This window comes from Choristoneura fumiferana, chromosome Z (assembly GCF_025370935.1).
Source record: "Choristoneura fumiferana chromosome Z, NRCan_CFum_1, whole genome shotgun sequence".
NCBI lineage: Eukaryota > Metazoa > Arthropoda > Insecta > Lepidoptera > Tortricidae > Choristoneura > Choristoneura fumiferana.
Window position 1 is genome coordinate 13,200,658 of NC_133472.1, and position 27,678 is coordinate 13,228,335.

Below are 27,678 nucleotides of genomic sequence, written 5' to 3' on the forward strand. Positions count from 1 at the left end.
TTTTTTTTCTTATAAATTTATTTTAATTTACGCAGTGGCCTCGGGTAACGTGGTAATGATGTCAGAGTCACCAGGGTCCGTAATGGCAAGGGTGCATACTCTGTAGTATTTACCGCAAGCTGTGCCTAACTCGATGTTGTTGCCACTGTAGTGGTGGACTCCGGTCTTTGCCAAATAGGCGTAGTACTCGATCTCGGATTTCCTGAATAGAAAATAATTAAGTCACTTTTTGTGTAATATCTTATGATATGACCCATTCTTGGTTCACTAACATGTTATTTTTTTTATTTGGTTCACTAACATGTTATTTATTTTTTAACAGTTCGAGGGGAAAGGGGTAATTTCACCCGAGTTATACACTACTTTTCCTTTCGACTGTGAGGAAAGTAAAATACTACAAAAAAATTAGAATAATAATAAATTTAATTTACTTAAGTATATCCAACCTCCAATGGTACCTTTTCGACCTGGCCACTTGCCACGGCAGACTATGAAAAAAAATCGAGTTGGTTACGACCAAGGAGCTTATATACAAAACTGGAGGTTGAAACGAGAAATATATTCCATCTCTTTCTTTCACATTTCACGAATGACAACCATCTCCTTCTTAACCTACCTAAAGAAAGAGATGGAATATGTTCGAGACGTAATAAAGATCAAATTTCTTGTTTCGGCGTGTTGTATATAAGCTGGTCACGACGTGTATCTAGATGGCCATGCCGAAACGTAAAAAAAATTGACGTAACTCAATTATCTTCGACTCCGTGGTTAATCGAAAAATTAAGAATTACTTTCCACCCTAGAGGGGAAAACGCAATTTTCCACCCGGCTATCTACCCATGAAAATAAAACTTTCCGAACAGGAGGGATAAAAATTAAGTTAATTTCTCCAAGACACCATAGCCTAACTTTTACCATTGAAAGATAAAAAATTACGCGCAATAAAACAGTGTAAAGGTTTAAAAGTATGAAGTGTAAGTCCATAACTAAAGTGGTTATAATTCTCAAGCAATCTTAGCTGTTACAACTTTCCTTGTTAATAAAGTTTAGATTTTAGAGGGGGGGGGAACGAATTTAATGAAAATTTGCACTTTAAAGTTGAATAATTTCGCAAACAAATCACTGAATCGAAAAATCGACTTAGCAAACCCGTAATGGTTTTAAAAGACCTATCCAACGATACCCCACACTATAGGGTTAGTAAAGAAAAAAAAAACCGGCCAAGAGCGTGTCGGACATGCCCAAGATAGGGTTCCGTAGCCATTACGAAAATAATCAAGTAATATTATGTGCGTTATAACACAATTAAAACAAATACTACAGTCTTAAAATCTATTACTAAAAAAAGAGCGTAACTTCAAGGCACTTACGTCCTTTTTTTGAGAAGCGCAGTTTTTGGGCAATAACACAAAAATAGTATATCCGATCATGTTGAAACCAATTGTCAACAAACGATTTACAAGATAGAGGGGGGGGGGGGGCACAATTTTTGCTACTTTGGGAGCGATTATTTCCGGAAATCTTCACATAATCAAAAAAGTTTTTGAGAAACCTTACTTTCTTTTAAAAAAAAAAACTGTCAAAGTACGTGCCACAAGTTGATGAAAGAAAAAATTTTTTTTTTTTCGTTTTCTTTACCTATATAGAGTGCCCCCCTATAAATATTTATTTTTGTTGTTTAACTACAAAACTAAATGGCGGCTTTGACAAGATATTGTACTCCAAATAGCATTGTTTGTAGTTTTCAAGTAAAATGCCTGTGACATACAGACGGACAGACAGACAGACAGACGTGTTGAAGGGTTCGTTTTTGCGTTGTTGGCTCCGGAACCTTAAAAATCACTGTCACTGTCTTTGAGCTTAGCTGCAGACACAGACTGACAGACATGACGAACCTATAAGGGTTCATAGTTGACTACAGAACCCTAAAATGTGACTTTATTTATCTCTCTTATGTCACATCAAATAAACTGAGGTCACCTGTCGATGTTAATGGAAATCAAGAAAAAAACGTTATAATGTCGCCCACAACTCCATTCGCCAAGACAAAAATTATCCCACACCTTACATGTGGCAAGTTACCGCATTTGATAAAATTGCCCCTGAGCGGAGACGGGGCAGGTTGCCCTTACTATAGAATATTTTATATAACAGACAGGATAGTTTAACTGAGCACTCTACAAAAGTTTTTTTTTTATAACATGTTTATGTTGTTTTATAAATAATTCTGATTCATATGCAGTATATATAAACTTTACAAGGACAATGTTCTTAATATCATTAATTGATCAAAATTATTGATCAGTTAAACTAAACAGACTATCTGTTGAAATATTCACTTATTTTAAAGCATCTTTCATATATGTGAGGATTTAGCAATTCAGTAAAGTGGTATCCTTGCATACTATAATGCAGACTGATTATAGAATAATAATTTAATAAGTTGACAACTTCAGATTACACCTGGGTAAAGAGTATTCACCTAGGTAGTTTTATAACTGCCAAATAAAATGTAAAAACATTTTAATTCATACCTGTTCAAATCAAGTTGTAGGCTTCAAAGACTACTCCATAGGTTTCCCTTGAAAATTAATGAATACAGGAAAACATTCCCAAACATTAAGTTCTAATTGACAAAAATGAAATTTCCTAAGGCTGCATTTTAGTAGGCAGTTGACTACCCGCTGAGCTCACCAATACCCATCAAATATGCAGCCTGATGTGCAACAGAGTGGAATGAATTGCTGTGTTCATAATCAGGGAATCCATACTTCTTTGTCTTTGAAAGACTCCATATGGTTGTCACAAAACTTTGGACACAAATCAGCAGTCCACCTCAGATAACCCAATTCAACAACAAAGGAAATATAGGTGAAATGCGACTTTGATTATGTGTCAAAAATCAAGACAACTTAGTTCCCTTTCTTCTTTAAATTAAGCTTTTGGGAAACTCTACTTCTCAGTAGTCTCACCTTAAAGGAGGGGCGTTCTTCGCAATGATGACCAGCTTTGCCTTGCCCTGACGCAGAGTCTTTAGGGTCTGCTTGTAGCCAAGGCAGTATTTGCCAGACTTCATAACAAGCGCCAAGCGCGAGTTAATAGACTCGATGGTCTTTTTCTGAAAATAAAGAAACAATATTAGCATAATATATGTGCAATAGCAGAATTTCCTACAAAGTAACCTAACCTCAAAACAATGTGGTAAACCCAGAATTGTATACGACATCTCAGCGCCGCAAATTACAGAATAAGCGAGCCTATCATGTCGCGATTTTATTTAGGACTTTAAATAATGTTATACAAGATAAAAATCGAGATAACTAAGTGAAGTCCCTAATGACTGAAACACGTGTTTTAAAAATACCTGTTTCTTTGCCGCAACCATTGTGCTAATGTGGTAGAACGAACGCTGCAACAATTAAAAATGATTTAATATTACTAGAAAACTGCACACAATATTTCACGTTGAAAATAAAACTAAAGACAGAAACGTACGCCTCAACGAGCGCTCAGTCAGCCCAAGAAAGAATGAAAGAACGACTTCATTCGTAAAGATAACGTCAGTGTACGGAACGGAAAGAGCGAAGCAACGAAGGAAAACAACATCATTCAATTGCTCTATGTCTATGGGTAGCATTTAAATTTGAATAAAAAAATGTTGTCTTTGATAAAGAGAATATAAAATTTATTATTTATTTTATAACTATTTGATTTTGTTAAAATAGCAGTCACGATCCCATTAGACAAAATTCTCCCATGTGTAATGGATGAAAAAGAAACAGATAAAAAATAACGGTCGCAAAATGCACACAAAGCGCGCAAATATCATGAAATGAAATGAAAATGGATGAGAGACAGAAACGAAATGGCTTTATTCAAGCTTTTTATTTAACAACACTAATTCATTCGCTGGTGTTATTGGTGTGAGAACCTAATATATTTTTATTAGGATTCATTATACTCATACCCAAAGCGTGCCAACGGAATCTTCTACTGAGACTCCGCTGTCTATTTGTTTTTGCCTGTCCGTCCGTCACAGGGCTCTATCTCTTTCTTTGAGTACTTAACTAGAGCTCCTTACCTTTACGCGTCTGTGGCGGATGCGCAAACCTACTCAAAGATCTCTTTACTTACCTACTATTTAGACGGACACTAGATTTTTCAAATTTTCAACTGTGGCCACTTTCAACAAATACTAAAACAGAATTTAAGAATTTAACAAATATTTAAGGGGGTTCCCACACAACAAATGAGTTTTTTTTTTGCCATTTTTTTTTGCTTGATTTTAAATTTTAATAAGTAACGACAATAGGTAGAGAAATGTTCACAGACTATTTTAGTTGTATAATCACTTTAAACAATTAAATTAAAATAAAATAAATATTTAAGGGGCTCCCATACAACAAACTTGTTTTTTTTTGCTAATGTCTAATGTTGTTTAGATAAGGGTACGGAACCCTTCGTGTGGGAGGGAGTCCGACTCGCACTTGGCCGGTTTTTTTATTGCTTGCTGGACTGATTTTTAATTTTTAAGCGTTCCGATTTATGCAAGTTGTAAACACTAACACAACCATATCCATCATAGTTATGGTCATGTCCAGTCCATGGACCTACATAGGTACTTATACTCTTTGCCATGGACATGTCATGGACGTACTACTTCATGTTATAGTAGTCAAGTGACTTCAATCAATTTTTAGAAAAAATATAGCTCCATCGATACTATCGATGATTCCGCCAATGTCGAGGTTGAAAAAGACTATCGGTTGGCCGTACGTAAGAAGTGTTCGTGTCTTGTCTGTCAGACAGACAGATAGAGAGAGGTTCAGTCAACTCAAAAGTGTCAAAACGGCCTGAACTGGCATGTGCGGCGGGCGGGTGTTTGATACACAAAGTAGGCTGTGTTTCACTTAAAAAAATTCCGAACGCAAAATTTATAATACTAGGTTCACCACTATTAGATCATAAAGTTTATCTGGTGTTTTGTGATAATTTACAACTGTAATAAATTTTAAACTTCAGGGATTAATTGTTAACGTTCAACCGCTGATAGAATTATTCTGTGAAATACTGAGCCTGAGTTTAATTTTACAGAAGGCTTTGCTGACTGACCACTTACTGTTTTTTAAGCATTCAGATCTTTTTGTGTTCAATTAAGTAAAACGTAGTAATTAATGAACATGTCTGATAAAAGTACGAGTAAAAAAGGGGGACCTTCAACGGTCGGCAAATTATACCTATTAGCTTACAATACCATTCAGACCGTCGGGTGAGTAAAAAATACATTAAATCAGTAATTAAAGATCATGGTAATATAACTTAATAAGAGCTAGACACACTGTTTGGATATATACATGCAATGCATTGTAAAGAATAACTGTTTGCTCTGTATTTGTATGTATATTATCTTGTGAGAATTATTTTATTGTGATAAAAAAAACTATCCTATGTTTGTTTTCTCTTTTCTCACAGGGGTTTAAACATTGGAAATGTACAAAGTTTTGTATAACTAAGTTAGTTGCTTAAATAGGTATGTAGTGATTACTTTCAGGTATTGTTTTAGTGACAAAAAAATTAAAACATAATCAAAGGAGGCATATTTGTATCAGTGTAAATTGTCCATAGCATACCTATAATATGGCCAAATGTTAAGAATGAATTTTACTATACTTACGCTATTGTATGAAAAACATGTTTGGTTTTCAGATGGACTTACTTGCTGCTGCAGACTTTGGGTTATTTTCTAAACCGAGGCAGGCTAGACAATTATTGGGAAGAGATCAAATGGACAGTCGTAATTTTCCAGAATGCAGCAATACTTGAGGTTATACTTTAATCAATTTATTACTTCATTTTTATTCTAGATTATTTTTACTATGGAATTTTAATCTTACTAATATTATGAAAGCAAAAGTTTGAAGGTCTGCTTGTTTGTTAAATCATTACATCTAAACTGCTGAACCAATTTAGATGAAATTTGGTGTACAGATAGTTTGAGTCCTGGGGAAGGACATGGGATAGTTTTTATGGTGTAAAATTGCATAGTTCCCATGGGATAGCAATAAATGAATTCTATGCAGACAGAGTCGGGGGCAACATCTAGTCAGTATAAATAATTGAATCACTGAAGTCAACATGTTAAAAGATTTGACCTAAGCTCCAAGCATGCAATTAATCCTTTATTGGTTAATTATAAAATTAATGATGATAATTAGATAAATTTGCTGTAAATTGATCTACCTACTCTATTACCTGCTCTGGTCTAACCTGACTGATACTGGAAACAAAGTTAAATACTTTCTACAGGTACAATTGTGCTATACCTATGATAACTAGTAATTTGTTTATAAAATGAAGTGATATGACTAGAGAGCGGATTTGAAGTAGCAATAACAAGTTTAATATGGATAAGACTAGTACAAGTAAGTATTTATTTTTATCAAAAAGGTGCGTAATAAATAGGATCTATTATGTTAGAGATGTATAAAACTCCTTTAATCTGTCATCTCCCAGGATAACAGGATCAAAGGAATTCGGGCACAAATTTGTGCCTCTGGGAGAGGACAGGTTAATTAGAATAATATATTTTTCTTTACATATAGTTTGTTGCAAGAATAACATTTATTGAATTTAATTATCTATAAGATTGCATTGCAGTAGGTAAGCAATAATATAACTGTAAGACCAATAAACAACATGATATCTAATAAATACATTTATCTATCTATCTGCCACCAACCTACCAATCGCACTCATATCCATATTAAACTTGTAATCGCTACTTCAAATCCGCTCTCTAGATACAACTGCATCTTTAACATTTAACTTTCTGATTAAATCATCCATACCAATATTATAAATGCGAAAGTGTGTGTGTTTGTATGTTTGTCCGTCTTTCACGTCGAATTGGAGCAATGGATCGTCGTGATTTTTGATATAGTGATAGTTAATGGGCCAGTGAGTGACATAGGCTACTTTTTATCCCGGAAAAATGCAAAGTTCCCGAGGGAACAGCACGCGATAACCGAATTCAACGCGGGCGAAGCCGCGGGCAAAAGCTAGTTATAGTATAAAGATTAAAAACTAAAAAACATGTTTTAATGGTAACTGCCTAACTGCTTCATCGTCCGATATATAATGTGGTCAAACTCGCGCTTGTTTTTCAATAGATAATCCAATGACGGCAATTAAATATACTAATGTATTCATTTACATAGCATTTATCATTTTTGAACAATCAACGCTTAAAATGAAGATATAAATTTTCAGTAACATGTACATAATCGTCGCTGTGCCTGCAAAAGTCGCTAAGTATGTGGTTTTTTATGCCATTTTGTACCTTATGTCCATATACATATAAAAAATAACCACGTGAAGTTCATACATTGAATGTTCCTTTAATAATAACTAAGTGTCACTAATCACACAACTGGACCGTTTAATATTCATACCGCGCGAAGATTTGGTCCGATATGTGTTTCGTAGCTCATAGCGAATTAATTTTTGAACTGGTTCAATGGTGTTTTTCGGTACAATAGAGATACTATAGTATACGAGTTGCAACCTGTCTAACTTCGAGATGTTCCGATGACCAGACACATACTTAGTCTTGTATGTTTCTGTGTTTGGATGTTTCTTGTATGTTTTGGCGGTTGTCGTGGCCAGATCGTTTTAGTGTAGCCAACGAATATTGAAATAAGTAATACTTAAGTTATTGTGAAGCAAGTGTGTATCGAATAGGTCGTAGATATTATCTACGTAACTGATTTAATACTTCAAATTCGGCATCCAAGTAGGTAGGTAATGCCAGTTGTTACATGTAGGCCACGCGGGGGAAGCCGCGGGCAAAAGCTATAAGTAATAAAAAAATAATTTCGTTTTCCCTACTCGCAAGTATTATTAACAACATTTTTCAGTGCTTAATTAACACAAAAAGCATACTATAACTAACGCTTTATATTTTAATTTGCCACATTTCCAGAATTAAATTAAAGCATCTAAGTAGTATTAACTTAATCTAATACATGGTATTTTCGACTCGTATATTTCATTAATTTAATTGCTAATGTCAAATTTTATCACAGGGAATGTGGATAAGACAATTTTTATTTTATTAAAATTGTTTTGGTAAGTAACTTATTTCAGACCAAACCTTTTTTTACAAAATACCTATGTGCTGTTCGAAACCACAATTCAAACAACCTCCATAGTAATTTAATATACCTAAGTACCACTAACACACATAGAGGTTATTTCAGGGCTCAAATATTTATCGCTAGGTATACCAAATTACTGATTTTCCGTTTGTATAAAATTCAGTTTTCATTGTTTCTTTTTTAAACTATTACCATATAACGTAAAAAATCACATAACAATAGAACAAAAAAATATATTTACTTACTTACTATCAATATGTAAGTGAAGAAACTGAAGATAACTTATAATACCTATACTTACTCATTTAGGTAGGTATACACTAAAATATGGATTCATTTGCAGATATCGATTTTTTATTTGAAAACCAAAAATCTCATTTGCTTCGTACAGTCGGATAAAACATTCAAAGGACATAACATTGCCTGGCGGGCAATTTTTTCAATCACAGGTGGACATTATATTGAGTAAAATTACCCACGTTTATAATTTTATAAATCACTTACGTTTACAAACTTAAATTTTAATAAACACAAAATAAACATTGTACTTTGCTCTGATAACTGTTATTTTTATATGTTTTATGTACAATAGTTATAAACCCTTTATTGAACAAAAAATACTCATTCGTGGCAATCGATTTTATAAGAAAATGGCCCTAAGGCAAAGTTGACGGTTTTTTGCCCAAAATTCAGAACCAACAAAAAATACAACCGAATTGATAACCTCCTCCTTTTTTCTGAAGTCAGTTAAAAATTACGTAGGCATATAAAATGGCGGCTTTCGTCAACATCAAAAAGAGAATCTTCTGTACTTTTAAATTCTGTGTTTAGATACAAAATAATTTTATTTTTGCATATCACGGGCAGTTTCGGCATCAGGCTTCTAATAGACTCTCGTTAATAATCCCCTTTTTACAGCCCTTAATGCACAATGTACTTTTGTGTCATTATTAGTTCCAATTCCAAATATTACCCGCTATGATCCTGTTACAACAAGGCCATAGTTGGTAGGAAAATACAAACTGAAATATAGATGCACAGAAAAACCAGAAAAAGAGACCAGCATCCTCAGCATGACAGAGGTGTCAACTTCTAGATTTTTTCTCGCCTGCTTGCCTAAATATCAAAATTTTCCAGGCGTTACTTCCTGTCAAAAATCAGCAATTTGTATTCAAGCAGTGTTCTATCAATGTCGTATGTATACAAACACCTCTATATTATGTTTGAGTTTTCTAATAATTTTATCATATTTATGAGTTAAACGCTAATAACCAATAACAAATTATAACAACAACAGTTTGTATATGACACTAAAAACACCGATTGAATACAGAACTAGGCCACGTATGTTCCTTCTTTTTAATAGGAAGTACCCTTACAAAACTTTGATATTTCGGCAAGTAGTAGGTCAATGTGTGGTTAATTCTTAGAAAAAAAGTTAGAGGTGTCACTACTTCAAAACCAAATAAAAGAAATGTGTCTTTTTATTTGGTCTTTTTTTTATTTATATGATAACTAGTACCTATTAGTTTTTTGAGTGGCGATGTAAATCTATATAAAGAACAACTTTAAAATTTGAAACAAATCGCTTGATTACATACTGATAATAAATACATTAAAAAAACAAAAGTCAAGAACTGACACAAGTAGGATATTCATACTCAACATAAATATTCTTGGAGATACGAGTACTCGCAGAAAAAACTGTGCCCATTTGATAAAAGGGACGGCTTACTAGAAAAACAAAACTATGAACTGTTACCTAACGGCTAAATGCAATCAGTTTGTCTGAATTAATAAATTATTTACTATTTTAATTGTACTTTAGATTTATAAAACTGGAGTTCCAAGAGTGGAGAAATTACGTATAAAGAAAGAAAGAAGGATATTTTATTAACACTAATACAAAAAGCACAAAGTGCAGTATTTGAACCTGTAAGTGAGAACTTTTTCTACTATTATAACGCATGTGGGCAATGTTGTCTAAATAACTTTGCCCGTTATAAAATTCAATCAATAAGTTACTTTGCCCAACGATTAATAAATTAAATATTTGTTTTATATAAGTCATGTTATTTAGTGGGTGTCTCAAAATAATGTAGGTACTTACTGTACTAAAATAGTGCTTATGTAGTGTAGATGTATCATCATCTGGTTCAGACCTCAGTGCGTTTTTTACTGTAGAACATATGTTAATCCAGGGTATTTATTACCTGTATGGCAAATTTCATGCAAATCCGTTGAGTAGTTTCTACGTGAAAGAGTAACAAACATCCATCCATCGCCATACTTAAAAAAAATGTTTTGATTTTTTTTTGTAGAGAATTTTATGTAGATTACTTGTGTTTTAGAACATTTTTTGCTGTGGTTTACGAGTTATTTACGAAAAACTAAATGGGACTTTTACACAAACTCCTCCCCACCCGTTAGCTCTACCCCCACCCATCAGTACTTTTAGTATGTGGTCTAAAACACCATCCCCTACAACTATGCCAAAATTAACTTATACACGAGTTTTTCCCCGGAGAGGCAGTTTTTGGTCTTCGTTGGGTAGGCTATATACTCGTATTATGACACGTATTAAGTTTGAACACATGTCCTATATTCCTACTATGGTAGTTATCAGTTTATAAGTAATAGACAAAATATGGAGCCAATAAAACTATTTAGACTACTAACCAATTTTTCTGTACTTACGTAATTCTTGTAATAAACAACACACTTACTTTACAACTTCTGACATCTTCTGGCATGTTGTCTGCCATTGTACGAGTTTGAGTGCTTCTTGTTTTTTTGTGCGTTATTTAATTTATTTCTCGGTGTTGACTATCCTAAAACACCTTAAATACCCAAAATACAGTGATAACGTAATTTAATAATAATTTCCTTACTCATAGATTGAGTGTTATGAAAGAAGTGTAAATGTAAAAGTTTTTTTTCGTAAATGAATTATTGGAGAAAAGCGACGCAGGTCAAACAGGCAGAGCACCTAAGCGCTCACTGTTTCTTTGCGTTGAAGTGACAGAGAAGCAATATGTCGTCGGCGTGGCGTAAGTCTTTGCTCATCAAAAATTTGGAAATAAAATAAATGCAAAGAAATTACGATTTAGATTTAAGAAATAACACAACAGATATTATTATTACGTTTTGTTTGTAAATCAGACTTAGTAATTTGATTATAGTGTCTTTATAACGGAGTATTTTTGGTTTCTAAATCAAAGTAAGAGCTCACTGGCAATAAAATCTATTGAGCCAAATTAGTTTAATCGTGTTTTGAAAGCAACGACTAACTCAGGAATACGATCAAGATTATCGTAATATTTTTTTTATTGCCACGAAATACACCAATTTTATACCACGTCTCTTTAAAAATAGCAGTGAGTGGCGTTGGTCGCCTCTTAAGGAAATGTCAACCCGGCGCATTATAATTAGTGGAGGTTTAATGATATATGCGAATGAGCACTCGCTCACGACTGTCGGCTCCGGTCGCTGCAACTTGCTTGCAATGTACGAGTACCTGTCTTGTACTGTACTTGGCATATTCACGGAAAGGACTTTGTTCCATGATAATCATTATAACATTGCAACATGTTCCTTGTGGTTGGTATTTAATTACTTATGGCGTATGGGTACAATCACGCACAAAATATTTTAACAAACTAATATATCAAAAAAAAATAAAGAACATAAGTAACTAGGGAAGTGTAATTTAATAAGATAATGTAATAATAACATTTAATTTAATACGAGGGAAAACATTACCCATCCGGCAGTGTTGATATTCCTTCCATTACATGATCTTGCGATATTAAAGGTTTTTTCCAATCAGGTGTAAATGTTGAATAGGTGTTGCCAAATTTTCCTCTAATGATAACCTTTAATAAACCCACAATTTCAGTTGTTTCCTTTTTTAAATAACAACAGTTCACGTATTAAAGTATTTTGCTGGCTTGCCTGGTTAAAACTTTATTTTTCGTAATTTTTTCCACTACGACGTAATGAAAATAGAATTAATTAAACAATCTGTGCGCGACAGTACGTAAGGGAACACGAGACGCATAAAGGAGCGCGGGCGGTGGAGAGCGACAGATCAACCAATAACGTGTCAGCGTCGTCGCGCACCCGCCCTTCACTCCTCTGCCTGCGCCAAATAGACCGAAGAAATGTCTACTGCGCATGCCCCTTCTACTTTTCCCGAGCCATCTTAAACCGCCGCGCGGACTATACACACGTACAGATTTATATAGATACTAGATGAAAACCCGGTTTCGCTCGGGTAAAATGTACTCATAATAATATGTTTGAAAAATTTTTTTTGCCAGTGTAAAGACTGTCGTACTTATCGAAAAATCTGACGTATATTACCAGCCTTAATATTATCACAAACGTACTTTCACAGCTAACCTACGTACTATGATGTTTCTGTCTCATAATCAAAGAAATTAGACCTAAAGAGCCCCATATACGGTACGATTCGTCTGTACGATCGATCTGATGAAAATCGACGAATCGTACCGTGTGTGGAGCCCTTAAGAGGTCACAATAGAGAACGAAATGCAAACCTGTGACACGTGATGACGCGACACTAACGCCACTTTGATGTGATGACTTTGACATGTTTACTTCGCAACGCCATTATATACTTACAGTACTTTCATTGTAGCATGGTGCGGGTGACAGCTGTCAATATCACAAGACTAGAGAGTCAAAGTGTCGAAACTTGAGTCGATAAAATTAATAATTTAAAATCTTAATCATAATTAATGTCATCATTAATCCGATTGTTGCGCTAATTTTTATGAGAATATTAGTGAAATTCTAGGTTGGAATATTATTTGCCACTTAAATATGACTAAACGGAGTTTGCAAGAATATTTGTTACTTACCAATTAATAAGTACCGATATAACTCAAGATCCATTCGGTCCCATCACTAAACGAGAGTCTGGTGTTACGTTACATGCATATTATTGCATGCGTTTTTTCATTTAATTGTGCTTTGAATTTAATTAATTGATTATAAAAATCTGATAGCTTAAATTTCTTTTATATAACATAGTTCTTTATGTTTAAATATTTTACGCCAGTCATATTCAGGCTACAACTGAAATATACTTCCATTTATTTAGACCGCAGCAACTTTTTTTGAGTAAAACGAAACGTGCATCAAGTGTCACCCGCACCATGCTAGAATGAAAGCACTATATAGGGGTTTCGTAGTTCTATAAATTGCAAACACATTTCCGTAGCGAGCTCTTAGTCTTAGGCCAAAAGGATTATTTATTACTTCCTTGATTGTTTACACTGACTGGCCTGTCGAGTTTGCAAACATATCCATAAATCAAACCAACAACGCCCTTAACTATGGGATAGACCAGAAAAAAATCCTCTCTATTTTATTTACACGTATGACTAATTGGTATAAATAAAAGTTGGCGTAATTAATATATCATTGTTTCTAGTACTAACAGTCTGAGTTAAACTGCGGTCAGACGGACGCGGGGGAGCTATAAGAGTTTCAATTTTTACCATGTTATCCAAGATGTAACATAGAAATGGAGAGCGTGTAAAAATAGGTGCGAGCATGGTAATATCAATCGCTCGTTTCCGTAAGCGGCCCACGTGGCTTGCTTAATATTGGAAGTGATTCGTCGCTCACAATGCCCGCAAGTCTTGCTGACTAAATACGGAGGGTACACTTAAGTTAAACCCGGATCTTACCTTACAAGCGCTACGATGCTCTGACGCACGCACTTCTGATGTTTATTTTACCGCCGGACAGTCGCCATCAGATGTAGCAGTATCGGAGTGGCTAAGGCTCAACTAGATATATAAGTGAATTCTGGTTTTTGGCATTAGAAGACTTTATTTAGACTTGCTAGCAAAATCGTGCAAGTTGCAATACATTCCAAGGCCGTAAACTTTACGAGTATTCAGAGGTCAATCGAGCGCCGCAATGTAATGCAAGTTGCACGTTATTTTTTGCAGATCTAAACTAGACTGAGTCTCTTGAATGCTCTAGAGTAGGTACCTAAACAAAAAGTTGAACCTGTGTTATTGTCGACATTTCAATACGTATGGACACCCTTATTTTAAATTCATTAGCAGTTAAGTCATAGTTAAATAATTAGTGTGTTTAGGTATTTGTGAACACCTTGCCTGCCTCATAGTGTACTTCACTTTTATAATATGAAACTTTGTCATTAATTGATGATTAGATTATATCAATTGGCATTTTTGAGTAATTTCGTTACTTTTCTAAAAAGTATCATTTCTTTTTACCAAGTTGTATTTAGTACGCGTTAACAAATAAAAAAGTCTGTAGGTATTCGTCGGTAAGAATTATATATTTAAGCAAGCTCGGTGGTTAATTAATATGTTAAAATTATAAATAGGTAATGTACCAAGTTCACGTCAACACCAACAGTTCCATTGTATTCAAATAGGAACAGAAATAAAATGTATTTTTGTTTGTGAAAGTTAGGTAAGGATTGATAGGTACTGTTCGTTAATATTTTTGTTAAGTCATCGCCGAATAAAAGGTGAAGTGCTTGCCCTCTACCTACTTTAGAGCATATGTCAAGTTTATTGCTATGTACAGTCAACTACAAAGAGATGTATTCATGTTAATCTTACAAAATGATGTAACTTTTCATATGCCATAATTAATTACCGTTGGTCGGTGACATTTCCAGTAACAACAAAACCTCAACTTACATTATCATCGAATCGTTTGCAACGCTTCCTCCGAATGTACACTTACAAGCCTCTTTTAATCGTTCAATGTTCCAAAGAAATGTAACCAACACAGCACGCTAAAGAAATATTATTTATCCAAAATTTAAAATACAAACTGAAATATAGATGCACAGAAAAACCAGAAAAATAAGACCAGCACTGGGAATCGAACCCAGGTCCTCGGTATTCCGTACCGCGTGCAATACCGCTACACCATTGCTGGTCAACGGTACAGACACGAATTTCCCCTATGCACCACATATCTCAGTTTGTTTGTTTCTTATTTAGCCACTTAAGCAGTGACGCTAGCAATATCTATACCGTAGCCCTCATCGAGAAACTTTCGGCATTCCATTGGAACTAACCGCTCACCCGGACAAGAGATATCGTTATTAAGCAATCAAATTAAGATTCCAAAAAAGTTCAAAAAACCAATCTTTATTATTTATCCAATTACCTGAGTTAGACAGATGTATGTAATGACAAGTGCGTACCTACTATTTTTGTGAAGCGTCAGTTTTTTTGTAAGTTTAGCGACACTTATTTTATTAACTGCCGTGAGATACTACTATTATAATAAATACGAAAATTTGTGAATTTATAAATATGTGTGTGTATAGTTTGTTACTCCTTCACGCTAAAACGGCTGGACGGATTTAGCTAAAATTTGCGACAGCTGGTGATTGGAATAATACCTAGGCTACTTTTAATCGAAATATTCCCAAGAGATCACGATAAAATCTCGAAATCTCAACTGGTAGGTTCAGAGCCATGAAATTTAACAGATTTTTTTGAAACGTTAATAAAATCTACAATATTTTTTAGGAATTCCCGTGGGAATTAAGTAAAATCCCGGAAGTTCAATTCATCTGCTGGGTCTAATGGTTTACACTAGTAGATAATGAAGAAAAAAACCGGCCAAGAGCGTGTCGGACACGCCCAAGATAGGGTTCCGTAGCCATTAAGAAAAAATCAAGTAGTATTATGTGCGTTATAACACAATTAAAACACTTACTACAGTCTTAAAATCTATTACCAGAAAAAGAGTGTATCTTCACGGCACTTACGTCCTTTTGTTGAGAAGCGCAATAACTCAAAAACGGCATATCCGATCATGTTGAAACCAATTTTTTCATTGAAAGTATTTATTAAACGTTATCTTCCATATTTTTTGCATATTTTTTGGGCAAAGGGTTTACAAGATAGAGGCACAGATTACTAATATGTAATATAGAGAGGGCGGGGGACACAATTTTTGCTACTTTTGGAGCAATTATTTCCGGAAATCTTCACTTAATCAAAAAAGTTTTTGAGAAACCTAACTATCTTTTCAAAAGAGCTGTCGAACTATGTGCCACACGTTGATGCGAGGTAATTTTTTTTTTTCAATTTCTGTTACGTGTATGGAGTGCCCCCCCTATAAATATTTATTTTTGTAATTTAACTACAAAACTAAATAGCGGCTTTGACAAGACATCTGTACTCCAAATTTCATTGATATACATCTTGTAGTTTTCGAGTAAAATGCCTGTGACATACGGACGGACATACAGACGGAGTTGATGAACTATAAGGGTTCCGTTTTTGCCATTTTGGCTCCGGAACTCTAAAAATGTAGTGTTTGAACTTCGAATCGCCTTGCTTGGATTCAGGGGGGCTACTACGAAATTCGAAAATCTAAGTTCGTATCGTACCGTCTCTCTCGTATTAGCGTCAACAGGACGGCAAGATACAAAGTTTGAATTTTGCACTAGGGCCTGTTCGGAATTTAAAAATATTGGTTAAATTTTTTTGGAACATTGAACGTTTGCTTATATTTGTCATAATATATCGGTGCATAGTAAAAGAGGCTTGTTAGTGTACATTCGTAGGAAGCGTAGCGGGATACATAATTTTTGCATTTAAAACGAGTCGATGATAATGTAAGGTTTTGTTGCTACTAGAAATGTCACCGACCAAGGGTAATTAATTATGGCATGCGAAAAGTTACATCATTTTGTAAGATTAACATGGATACATCTCTTTATAGTTAACTGTACATAGCATATCTATTAATTGCATACAAGATGAGTTTTTTACATGATACAATATGAGTGTTCCTAGGTCGGCTAATTATGCTAGCGAATAATGTATTGAAGTTTTTTTTAAATTAGTTTTGTTTAATTTGGGGTAGGTTCCTACTTTGAGTTCTCGGTAGATTCCTGAGTAGGTAATTAGAAAAACAAAAAACCCGACTGCCTTTACAAATACTAAAAAGAAGAAAACAAGTCTAGTGGGCTAGAACTCTGTTAAGTAACTAACTTAAAGTTCAACAGTCGGGAGTCGGGACCCATTAGGTACTAGGATTTTTTGAGCTGGTCTCGATTTGATTGGGTCCCGACTGTTGAACTTTAAGTTAGCTACTTAACAGAGTACTAGCCCACTAGACAAGTTTTCTTCTTTTTAGTGTTTTTTAAGGCAGTCGAGTTTTTGATTTTTTAAATGTATTGTTTTATTTCACACTTTGATATTTCTGTGAAAATGGTAGATTAAAACAATTATAAACCACATATATTTAGGATGGGCTAATTATAAGCTTTCATTTGATACCCTACTACTAGGGCCTACTCGATAGGATTGAATTTTTTTTTTGAAAACTCAGAATTTTGCGCCAAAATCCGCCATTTTGTTTTAGCAAGAATTTCATGTACCCAGTGTCACTCACGTCATCAAGACGAATCCAATGACGTATAATTTATCAAAATCGGTTCAGCCATGGAGTAGTTGAGTATTTCTCAAAAAGTTATCCCGTCATGAAATTGACAAGAAATCAGTTTTGTCAAGAAATTATTAACCCTAAGGACGAGACCATAAAACAAGCTAAGTGCATAAAACATCGAAAATTTCTTGACGTCAAGAAAACGTCACGAAATCTTGTGAGGAGATTTTTTTTGTAACTACCAACAATAAAGAATCCAACAACAAAGACTTTATCACTTTTACCACAAGGTTTTGTATATATTTAGAAACAATATTACTTATTTTTTGTGGTGAAATAGCGTCAGGATTTTTTTTTAAATAAGTGGACAACTGAAAAATTGAAAAATGGACAACTATTTGAGAAATAGTCAGTTACGAAAGGACATAGGAATAGACATACATACATACGGGACAAACGCATAACTTTCCTACTGTATTTTATTTTCATTTATATAATAATAATAATAATTCATTTATTCAGACAACAAAGATCCATACATTATTAGTAATTTGCTTATAACTATGTTAGTATACATATTGGACGAGTGATAGTGTGGTATTAATTAAATTTTGCATTATAGAGCACTCATCTCTTACAGCTATCATCTTCAGGAGGCTGTTAGTGCTGCCACGTATTCTTGTCAGAAGCGACGCCTTTTTTTTTCGTAGTATAGCATTAAAGCTATCTACTCGCGCTTCGGCAAACATAGTGGACGCACTGCAGAACCGTGGCAGCGCTAACAGCGCTCTGAAGGCATTATTATACTGGACGCGCAGGGAGCTGACGGAGCGCTGCGTGCAGCTCGCCCACAGGGCACCCGAGTACATTGACGTGCAGTATGCTTTAAAGAGCGTTATCTTAACTGCACTCGTACACCGAGCGAACCTGCGTGCCAGCATATTCGCCCGCACCGCGAACACCCTGCGCTCCCGTTCTACATCTACATCATCTTTTAAATTATCAGTTAAATAATGGCCTAAATATTTAACCTGAGTCACTCTGGTAACTGAAGTCCCGTCCAGCAAAACTGGGAGTGATAGATCCGGGGCCTTCCTACCTGGGGCCGTAAAAGTCATATACACAGTCTTTTTCAAGTTGTACAGTAGTCCATGAGAGGTAGCGTATTTATGACATATACCAAGCAATTCATTGAGCGCATTGACCGAGGGAGCCAGCAGCACCATGTCATCGGCATAGCTGATATTGTTTACGCTTACTCCGTCTATAAAACATCCCGCATGAGTACCACTGAGTGCCTCGATCAATGCATTAATGTACAAATTAAACAACTTAGGCGATTTTATAATCTTATAAATATTATCAGAAAATATTGAACACATATTTTTTCTTTTGTCAATCAAACAAAAAATTACAAAAATTAAGTGCGACAAAGTTCTGGAGTGGAGGCCTATGCGTGACGTCGCTCCTTAGTACAAAGAATATGTAAGTGTAACTTTAACCGGCCATAATAATGTGTCCATATTTTTTTGTTTAATTGACAAAAGGAAAAATACATGTTTTACAAAAGGAAAACACAATTTATAGAAATCTAGCCGATTGCCATATTTTTTATGGGCTGTTAAAACGCGATTCCTACGCTAAATACAAAATAGGCACGTCACTATTATGAATTACTTCAATATAATTATTGATTTACTTAATTCAGCGGTTTTAATAGCAATTCCAACCTCCCTATTGGTTGTACATATATTATGTAATTAGGTATCTGATTGATTGTTGTGTTATGTTGTTTAGGTGGTGCACGCGGCAGTAGGACTGGTACCTTCGGGCGTGGCCACGACGCTGGCGCAGGTGTACTCGCGCGTGTTCCTGGTCATCGGAGCCCTGCTGGCGACGGCGAGCGCGCCGCGCAGCCCCGGCCTGCCGCTCTGCATCCTCGCCTGGTCCATCACCGAGAGCATCCGCTACGCGTACTACGCCCTCAACCTAGTCAAACTTGTGCCCCGTTTCCTACTCGTCACTAGGTAATCACGCGATCGATTCACCTACATTAGAAAATTCGCAGAAGACTCGTTTACTAAACTTGGTCACCGACCTGTATTACATTAAAATTAGTATGCTTTATATTTAAAAATATGATAATAATGGCGAATATTTTAATCTTGACGATTTATTTATTTCTCGTGCTCTTAATTGCTTTGTTGAAGACGACGTATGTATTAATGTTTAGTGTTTAAAGCTACAAATTTGTAGCCGACTACACGCAGCAACAACAAGCAACGAGTCGCCGCGACTTTACTGGTTTGTTCCTATTTCTGTGGAAGACATTCCATAGTTAGCTTAACGTCGTCGCCTTCATAGAAATAGATAGAAACCAGTAGTGTCGCGGCGATGTCACCTGCTGCTGCTGAGTGTAGTCGTATTTAGCGTCATTTTAAATTGCTTTTAAGTGAGTAGCGTCATGGTCCCAAGTCCTAACTGGCCATTTGAAGACTTGTGTGCTAAACTTATCCGTATATGTACCTATTTATACTCGATTAGACGAAAACACTTTACGTGAAGACTCAAACGATCTGACATTATGTAGCCCAAACAATGTGGGGACACGTACGCGTACATCTGGCCGCCTTGAAATAAAACAAACTTAACAGTACGTTGTACGTTACCACTACGTTGTATTAAATATTCCACAGCGTGTTACTATGTAAATACAAGCCCGCGAACTTGTTTCACCGATAATGCATCAGAGATACATATGATATTATCGAAGTTTAATAAAAGATCGATGCCAGATAAGATTATGTTTCCCAGTTACTTGAGATAGGTACATTCACCATTCAAATTGTGTGGTTATGTGTGTGATTGTAAAATTTGCTAATAGCCGACCTCAAACCGCAGACCGGAGCGCAGTGCGTTGGCGCTGTTGACAGCCCATAAACAGTTAGTGTGCTGAGCTACGGTCTGCGCTGAGCCGTCGTGTCTGGAGGGCTACTATGAAATTCGAAAATAGCAGTTCGTATTGTGCCGTCCCTTTCACTCTCGTATTAAATGATATTAGCGTCAGCAGGACGGCAAGGTACGATGTGCGAATTTTGCACTTCGTAGTATAGGGCCTGGGATCGGAACTTCGTTGGGATAGGAACTTTTATCTTGCCGTCCTGCTGACGCCTATATGATATATCGTTTAATACGAGAGCGAGAGAGTGAGAGGGACGGTACGATACGAACTTCAATTTTCGTAGTTGGCCCCCCTGGCTCGTGTTGACGTGTGGCCGTTTTGCAGGTACTCGACGTTCCTGGCGCTATACCCGCTGGGCGTGACCGGCGAGCTGCTCTGCATGTACCACGCCTTGCCCGAAGTCGCCGAGAAACAGCTATTCTCCGTCTCCATGCCTAACGCATACAACTTCCTCTTCAGCTACTACCATTTCCTGATCTTCTACATGTTCCTGTACATCCCCCTATTCCCTGTCCTCTTCGGCCATATGATGAGCCAAAGAAGAAAAATGTTGGGAGCAGACCCTAAGAAATCTCGTTAATCGAATATTTACTTAGAAGTTTTTCATAGCAAAAATACCAAGGGCAAATAACTATTAGGTAATTACATATTAATATATTATTATTTATTAGCATAGCACGTTAGATATTAAATGTAATTATGGTGGAGTCGAGAGTTAGTGGGTATATTTTGGGATCCTTAATAAAAGTAGTATCTAACCCTTAAAAGTTTTTCATGTTTGCATGTCTATATTGCTTTAAAGAAATTTACTGGAATGGCTGATTATAAATTTAAATTTAGCTCATTTATGGTCTAATGGACACATTTGGAGTACTATGGTAAAATTAGATTAGGTATTTTAATCTACATACCTACAAGATCGTGACGCCACGACAAGACTAAACTCAGTTTATTAATTGATTTGAAATCTCTGACATTTGATCAAATTATTCGAATAAATATTTTTAATGCTCAAGCGAAGTTCGTAATAGAATACATATTAAATAATAATAAAAAAAAAACTAACTCTCAACCCGTTTAATAATCACAACATCTACAAGTGTCTGATTTTTGAAGAATAAGAATGATGATGCACTTGTATAATGTTAGACATCTTCTTATTCGTAGATCTTTAAAACAAAATGTCGGAAACTGTACTAAATCTATAAACTTGGTTATTTTTAGCTGTAACAATAACGTGACATTATAGTACATTGTGTCTTAAGGGCGGTAAATAAGGAATTACGAGCGAGAGTCTATTAGAAGCCCGAAGTCGAAGACTGAGGGCTTTAATGAGTCGATGTTCGTAATTCTAGTACCGCCCGTGCGACATACAATGTTTTTCATCACATTTGCGAGTAAAATTTAATATTTCTAAAAGAAAAAATATAATTGTTCCAAATATTGGCGATACCTTAGGCTGCGCTCTTGGCAGCATGTGCCTGAGCCGCGTGTGCGTGTGGTCCTGCTGCTGCACCATGCGCAGACTGCGCAGCAGTATCAGTACGGACATTTACTCATTTACCGACCTTGGGCTTCATGACAGGAAAATTTGTACGCGCAATGACTCATTTACCGACCACGGGTTTCATGACAAGCACATTAAGGTCGAGGGTTTTATTTGGGGGGTTGCAATCAAGGTAGCCTTCATGTTTTGACACTGTTTACGAGCAAGTGTGATGAAAAAAATCATATATATACAGGGTGATCAATCCAAATGGGTCAGTAGGGAGAAATCAGAAACTATGAGAGATAGCGAAATCTGTTCTTAGAAACCATGGCTTCGATTTTAGATTTAATGAAAATGGTATTTTTTTATTTTCTTTCTCATACATAATCAAAGTCAAAGTAAATTTTTTCGTTGTTATAGTTGATTGTGTGAATTATAAGTGAAAAGAAACACATTTTACTAGCTTTTATTTACCTTGCAATGTCTGTATGTATGTATGTATGTACATACGGGTCAAATCTTGCCAGGTAAATTTTACGCACTTCGAGTAGTCGGATTCACTTTAAACTTGGAATTCTTATGTAAATCTGGTGACAATACAATAGTCTGTACGGTTAGTGGAATAGACTCGAAATTTGGTATGAACCGTTGAGGAGTCCCGTCCTGCGGAGACGAGTCTGGCCGATCCACCAGGATGTCACTACCAGAATATTGTATTGTTTACATACTTACACACATTACAAGTTAAGTAAAAGGTTGTAAAATGTATTTCCTTTCACTTATGATCTACACAATCAAAAATAACAACAAAAATATTATTATTATTATTTTGACCAGGTTCGATTCCCGGTTATGCATGAGAGTAAAAAAATAATAATGCCATTTTTATTATATCTAAAATCGAAGCCACGTTTCCTAAGAACAGATTTTGCTATCTCTCATAGTTTCTGATTACTGACTTTATTACTGACCCATTTGGATTGATCACCCTGTATATTGCTACAGGTGTGGTATCACTTCACTTTCAAGAACTTTATGGATTACTTGTAATATTCCAAGGGTATTTTGAGTAATGTATCATCATCAGCCTACAGCAGTCCACTGCTGGATATAGGCCTCTTCCATGGCGCGCCACAAGACTGTCTTCAGCCCCTCACATCCATCCGCCACCAGCGACCACAGGACCGTGCCTCAGGACGCCCTACACTACGTTTTCCCGCCCGTGGTCTTCATCCCATTCCAACCATTTCCAAACCGTGCCGACACGCTACCGATCTCTACAAAGTTGTTACAGAGAGCTTTATGCTATGGCTGCAGGAATCCGACTCCACCTTAGGACTGCTGTTCGCCCTCACGACTGTACAAGAAGTTACCGGAGCTTAGGGTTATCGTAACCTCCCCGTCTCTACGGGCCTCCGACAACCCCAAGATATGCCAGTTGATGTGATCTAATTCCACTTCGAGTTCTGCAAGCCTATTGTCATGCCTCAGGGTAGGTACGTCTGTTATAGGTAGCAAGGTAAAGTTGTCTGTTTTGGTAGCCGTACGTAGCTCGGTGATTCTTCGCACCCCCCGCCCTACCGTTACCATGGCCGCTACCGTCACCACGCTGGGCAGGCGTGTTGGTGATCTGAACTAGGCCACTTGGACCAGCAACGCTGCTGCCCGTTGCTGGCCTGCTTAATTTTGCCTAGTTGCTTTTGGATGGTTATTCCGCCATCTGTCAGTCACCAGAGCCTCGTCAGTTGCTAGCAGGGATCGGGCAGGTGAGGTTGACATTTGGTTTGAGATTGAGATTTTGGGTTCTCCTTACACCCCGAGTAATGTATGAAATGCACATTTTCTTAGACAATTCTTCAATTAAAGTGCTACTTATGCAAATAGATTGAAACGGCTAAACATTCTTGAGTTAATAAGTTCCTACCTATATTTGGTAATCTCTGAATTATATTTACTTACATTTATTTTCGTTGCTTGGGCTGTGAGAACTTTATCAGTAAGTAGTCAGTTAATATAATTTTCACATATTTTTCTTTCGTTCCTTGGCTGCCTAGTTCGATATCGAAGTTACGTAAAGTTTGCATAGCAACTGTACTTGACGGTACGTTGGAAAGGGACTTTCACTTGTAGAAAGTGAGAAATAAAATCACTAATAGCGGGGCCAACAAAGCCCCTGCTTTGTTTTCATATTAAATTTCTTTTTTGTAACAGTTTAGATAAACACAACATCTGATCTGATATACTTAACATAAAAAAAATAGACGCTCACAGCAAAACATCTAGTCTTTTATATTGGAAAACTGCTTTATCTTAAAAAATGAGCAAAAATCAACCAAAGTTTATATTATATATTATTGATTTATACTTCTTATTATAATTAAATGTTTTGTTGCACTGATGCAAATAAATCGATTTAGCGCGCGTAGGTATTAATACTTATCATTCGAGTTCACATCGAGGTCTACTCATTTTAGAATATTAATGAGCGCAAGTACTGTGTCGTCAATTCTCATTCCACCAGTGTTTTTAACTTTTATGTACCTACCTACTTTCCTTACGACAATCAAAAAGTATTAAAATTCGATACCACCAGTCAGTTCATACCTGTTTCAGAAATATTTATAATTAGGGACCTACTAGTAATCGTGGTTCTACGACCTTATTTTGCAATATTAAATTGGTATGCTTCGTATTTAGAACGGCGGTTGAACTGTGTGACTGTGAGCTCGTCAACTCGTAATAATACCATGTAGTCATGTCGTCTACCGAGCGAGCTAATGTGTATCAGCAAAAAGAAATGTACATTTAGCCTTTTATTTACCCACTCACTATACCGAAAATGTGAGACAGCCGCAAACATTCTCTAAGCGAGTGAATGAACTAGGTGAAGCATAAAGCATAACAGTGGGACTTAGTACATGCCATGTTGTAACTCGCGTACACTCGAAGAAAGTGAACGAAGATATTCTGTGCTACCTTTTCACAATCAATCTCATATTAACTGTCTGGTCTCGCTTTTGTATCCGCTTCGGTCTCATTGACTTCAGGTATTTGTTCGGTTAAAACACCGTGAACATAATGATCCTTCATTTGATGAATGTGTTTAAATATGAAATATATTTTAAAAGATCATTTCATTCTCCTTTGTATACATATAATTGGGTTGAAAGGATTTGGAATCAGAAAATGTATAGGCCTGTATCTAACTAACACTATGATGCTATGTTCCGTTTTTAGGGTTCCGGAGCCAAAATGGCAAAACGGAACCCTTATAGTTTCGCCATGTCTGTCTGTCTGTCTGTCCGACCGCGGCTTTGCGCAGGGACTATCAATGCTAGAAAGCTATAATTTTGCACAGATATATAAGTAAACTATGCCGACAAAGTGGTATAATTAAAAATTAAAAAAAAAATGTTTTATGGTACTATCAGCCAAATAAGTGGTCTATCAATTTTTAAACAAGTTCCTATCGATTGAATATGTCGCTTAAAGTTGAACTTTCAAGTTGAAAGACACGTCTATTGGCATTATTGTTTTACGAAATGCAAACGATTATCAACTTTAGGGTGATAGACCATATATTTGGCTGATGGTACCTCCCATAAACGTAAAGTGGGGGTGATTGTTTTTTTCTCATCCAACCCTATAGTGTGGGGTATCGTTGGATAGGTCTTTTAAAACCATTACGGGTTTGCTAAGTCGATTTTTCGATTCAGTGATTTGTTTGCGAAATTATTCAACTTTAAAGTGCAAATTTTCATTAAAATCGAGCGTCCCTCCCCCCTCTAAAATCTAAACCGGTGGCTAAAAATTAAAAAAAATCAGGATGGTAGTAAGTATATTAAACTTTCAAGGCAAACTATAACGGCTAAGTTTACCTAAACTTGGAAGATTCCGTATAAAATACGAAATCCTTTGAAAAATATTACTTGATTTTTTCGTAATGGCTACGAAACCCTATTTTGAGCGTGCCCGACACACTCTTGGCCGGTTTTATAAATAAAAATACTAATGCTTATAAACTTTTCTCGAATAAATATTGTAAAAAAGAGGCTAAAGTTTAGTTCGCTAATGATTATGTTGAGTAAATATTTTATTTTTAGTATTTTTTTATTCAAAGGTATAGTTATGTTACTTATGTTATGTACCGCCACAAAGTTGAGTTTCGCGACGCGCGATTTCTATGCACTGCCTTGGTCTTACGTTGTGATGTGACCGCTGACAGAACTATACTATACTTTAATGACAGAACTATAATTTTATAAATTTGTCAAGTGATCAATTTGGCGGCGAATTGTGATTGGTCAGCTTTGTGGTATATTTATAGTTTACCTACACCTGCGTTTGAGTGAGATCCCACAGAAAATAAAAGTTTTCTCAGGGTCGTATGTGTATCTAACCGGAAACGGCGCACTAATAAAAATAAATAGTTATTTGTGTCACAAGGGATCAGGAGGACGTAGGTACATTGAATCCAGAATGTAGCAAAGGATTCTAAAGGAGAATCCTGAGCGTAAAGAGGGATTCAAGTGTTAACACCCAAGATGAAAATAATTTTGCTCCCGAGTGGCTCATTCATACAACTTTTCATACCGAACAAAAAAAAAATTGAAAAAAAAATCTTATTATTATTAAAGAACAACCAGCATAGAAAAATGGCGTGGCTTTACAATTATCAACTTCAAAAAGTTTTTCTTTTCTAAGTGTTTAATTGCAAATGCCATTTTTTGAAGTTGATAATTGTAAAGCCACGCCATTTTCTATGCTGGTTGTTCTTTAATAATATTTCAAGTTTCTTAATGCTCGGTGTGAAAAGTTGTAGGTATGAGCCACTCGGGAGCAAAATTATTTTCATCTTGGGCGTTAACACTTGAATCCCTCATTACGCTCAGGATTCTACTTTAGATTGCAGAATCCTTCGCTACATTCTGGATTCAATGTACGCCCTCGCCGTAAATACACCATTTTGCTCCCTTGTGACACAAATAACTATTTTTGTCTAATGAAACCAAATAAAGAATAACCTCGTCAAGCTCAATGTGCAATCGAATATGCATAATCCCATTAAAACATACAACACACATATTATGATATATGCCTTGATTGCAGCGAACGAAAAAAGCATAGAACGCGAGCTCCCTACAAAATTCCAGTATAAAACGGGGCAATTATTCCAGCTAGGTACGCATGCGCCTTGTAGTACCAATAAGAAATCGCTAAAATATCAGCCGATTTGATTACTTTTTGTACAGAAATAATTTAATTTAAAAATTATAATAAAATGACAAAAATTTACTTGTTTCTGATTTATTCCTTTGTGTTCCCCTGACTACCTATAGGTGAGTCAGAGATAAAAATGACGATTTTGGGATGTTAATATCTATTTGAGGTGTGTTTATGAAATTTGGAGCACATAGGTATGTATCTCATAAGTCTCAATAAATGAGCCAAATTTGACATGTGTATATGAAACAGTTTTTGAGTTATGAGGGGGCCAAAAGTGGCTCCAAATTGTTCGGGTAAAATAGCACGTACTTACAAACGCTTGGTGCTGCTCGCCAGTTATGTTAGCTTGAACTTGGCTACCGCGTGTCTAGATTAGGGAAGGGCCGAATATTCGTTTTATATCCGGTATT

The 27,678-nt window shown here is 35.8% G+C and overlaps 2 protein-coding genes across 2 annotated transcripts; one reads left to right on the forward strand and one right to left on the reverse strand.

Annotated features, from left to right (window-relative positions):
- On the reverse strand, positions 1-3,560 carry RpL30 (ribosomal protein L30). The gene is made up of 4 exons (XM_074087533.1): positions 3,496-3,560; positions 3,365-3,409; positions 2,973-3,118; positions 1-202 (listed from the first exon to the last, which is right to left on the reverse strand). The coding sequence occupies exons 2-4, from the start codon at positions 3,383-3,385 to the stop codon at positions 28-30; spliced, it is 342 nt and encodes a 113-aa protein (XP_073943634.1). The 5' UTR covers positions 3,386-3,409; positions 3,496-3,560; the 3' UTR covers positions 1-27.
- A 1,101-nt stretch (positions 3,561-4,661) lies between these two features.
- LOC141427932 (very-long-chain (3R)-3-hydroxyacyl-CoA dehydratase hpo-8-like) lies at positions 4,662-27,337 on the forward strand. The gene is made up of 4 exons (XM_074087545.1): positions 4,662-5,269; positions 5,707-5,824; positions 19,389-19,618; positions 20,878-27,337. The coding sequence occupies exons 1-4, from the start codon at positions 5,175-5,177 to the stop codon at positions 21,131-21,133; spliced, it is 699 nt and encodes a 232-aa protein (XP_073943646.1). The 5' UTR covers positions 4,662-5,174; the 3' UTR covers positions 21,134-27,337.
- Positions 27,338-27,678: the final 341 nt, after the last annotated feature.

What these genes read in the sequence shown, in the direction of transcription:
- RpL30 (XM_074087533.1), bottom strand. Translation starts at nt 3,385, where the DNA reads ATGGTTGCGGCAAAGAAACAG. An exon ending in TGGTTGCGGCAAAGAAACAG is followed by an intron (nt 3,119 to 3,364) that starts GTATTTTTAAAA and finishes CTTTATTTTCAG; the next exon opens with AAAAAGACCATCGAGTCTAT. An exon ending in AAGAACGCCCCTCCTTTAAG is followed by an intron (nt 203 to 2,972) that starts GTGAGACTACTG and finishes TTTTCTATTCAG; the next exon opens with GAAATCCGAGATCGAGTACT.
- LOC141427932 (XM_074087545.1), top strand. Translation starts at nt 5,175, where the DNA reads ATGAACATGTCTGATAAAAGTACGAGTAAAAAAGGGGGACCTTCAACG. An exon ending in AATACCATTCAGACCGTCGG is followed by an intron (nt 5,270 to 5,706) that starts GTGAGTAAAAAA and finishes TTTGGTTTTCAG; the next exon opens with ATGGACTTACTTGCTGCTGC. An exon ending in AGAATGCAGCAATACTTGAG is followed by an intron (nt 5,825 to 19,388) that starts GTTATACTTTAA and finishes TATGTTGTTTAG; the next exon opens with GTGGTGCACGCGGCAGTAGG.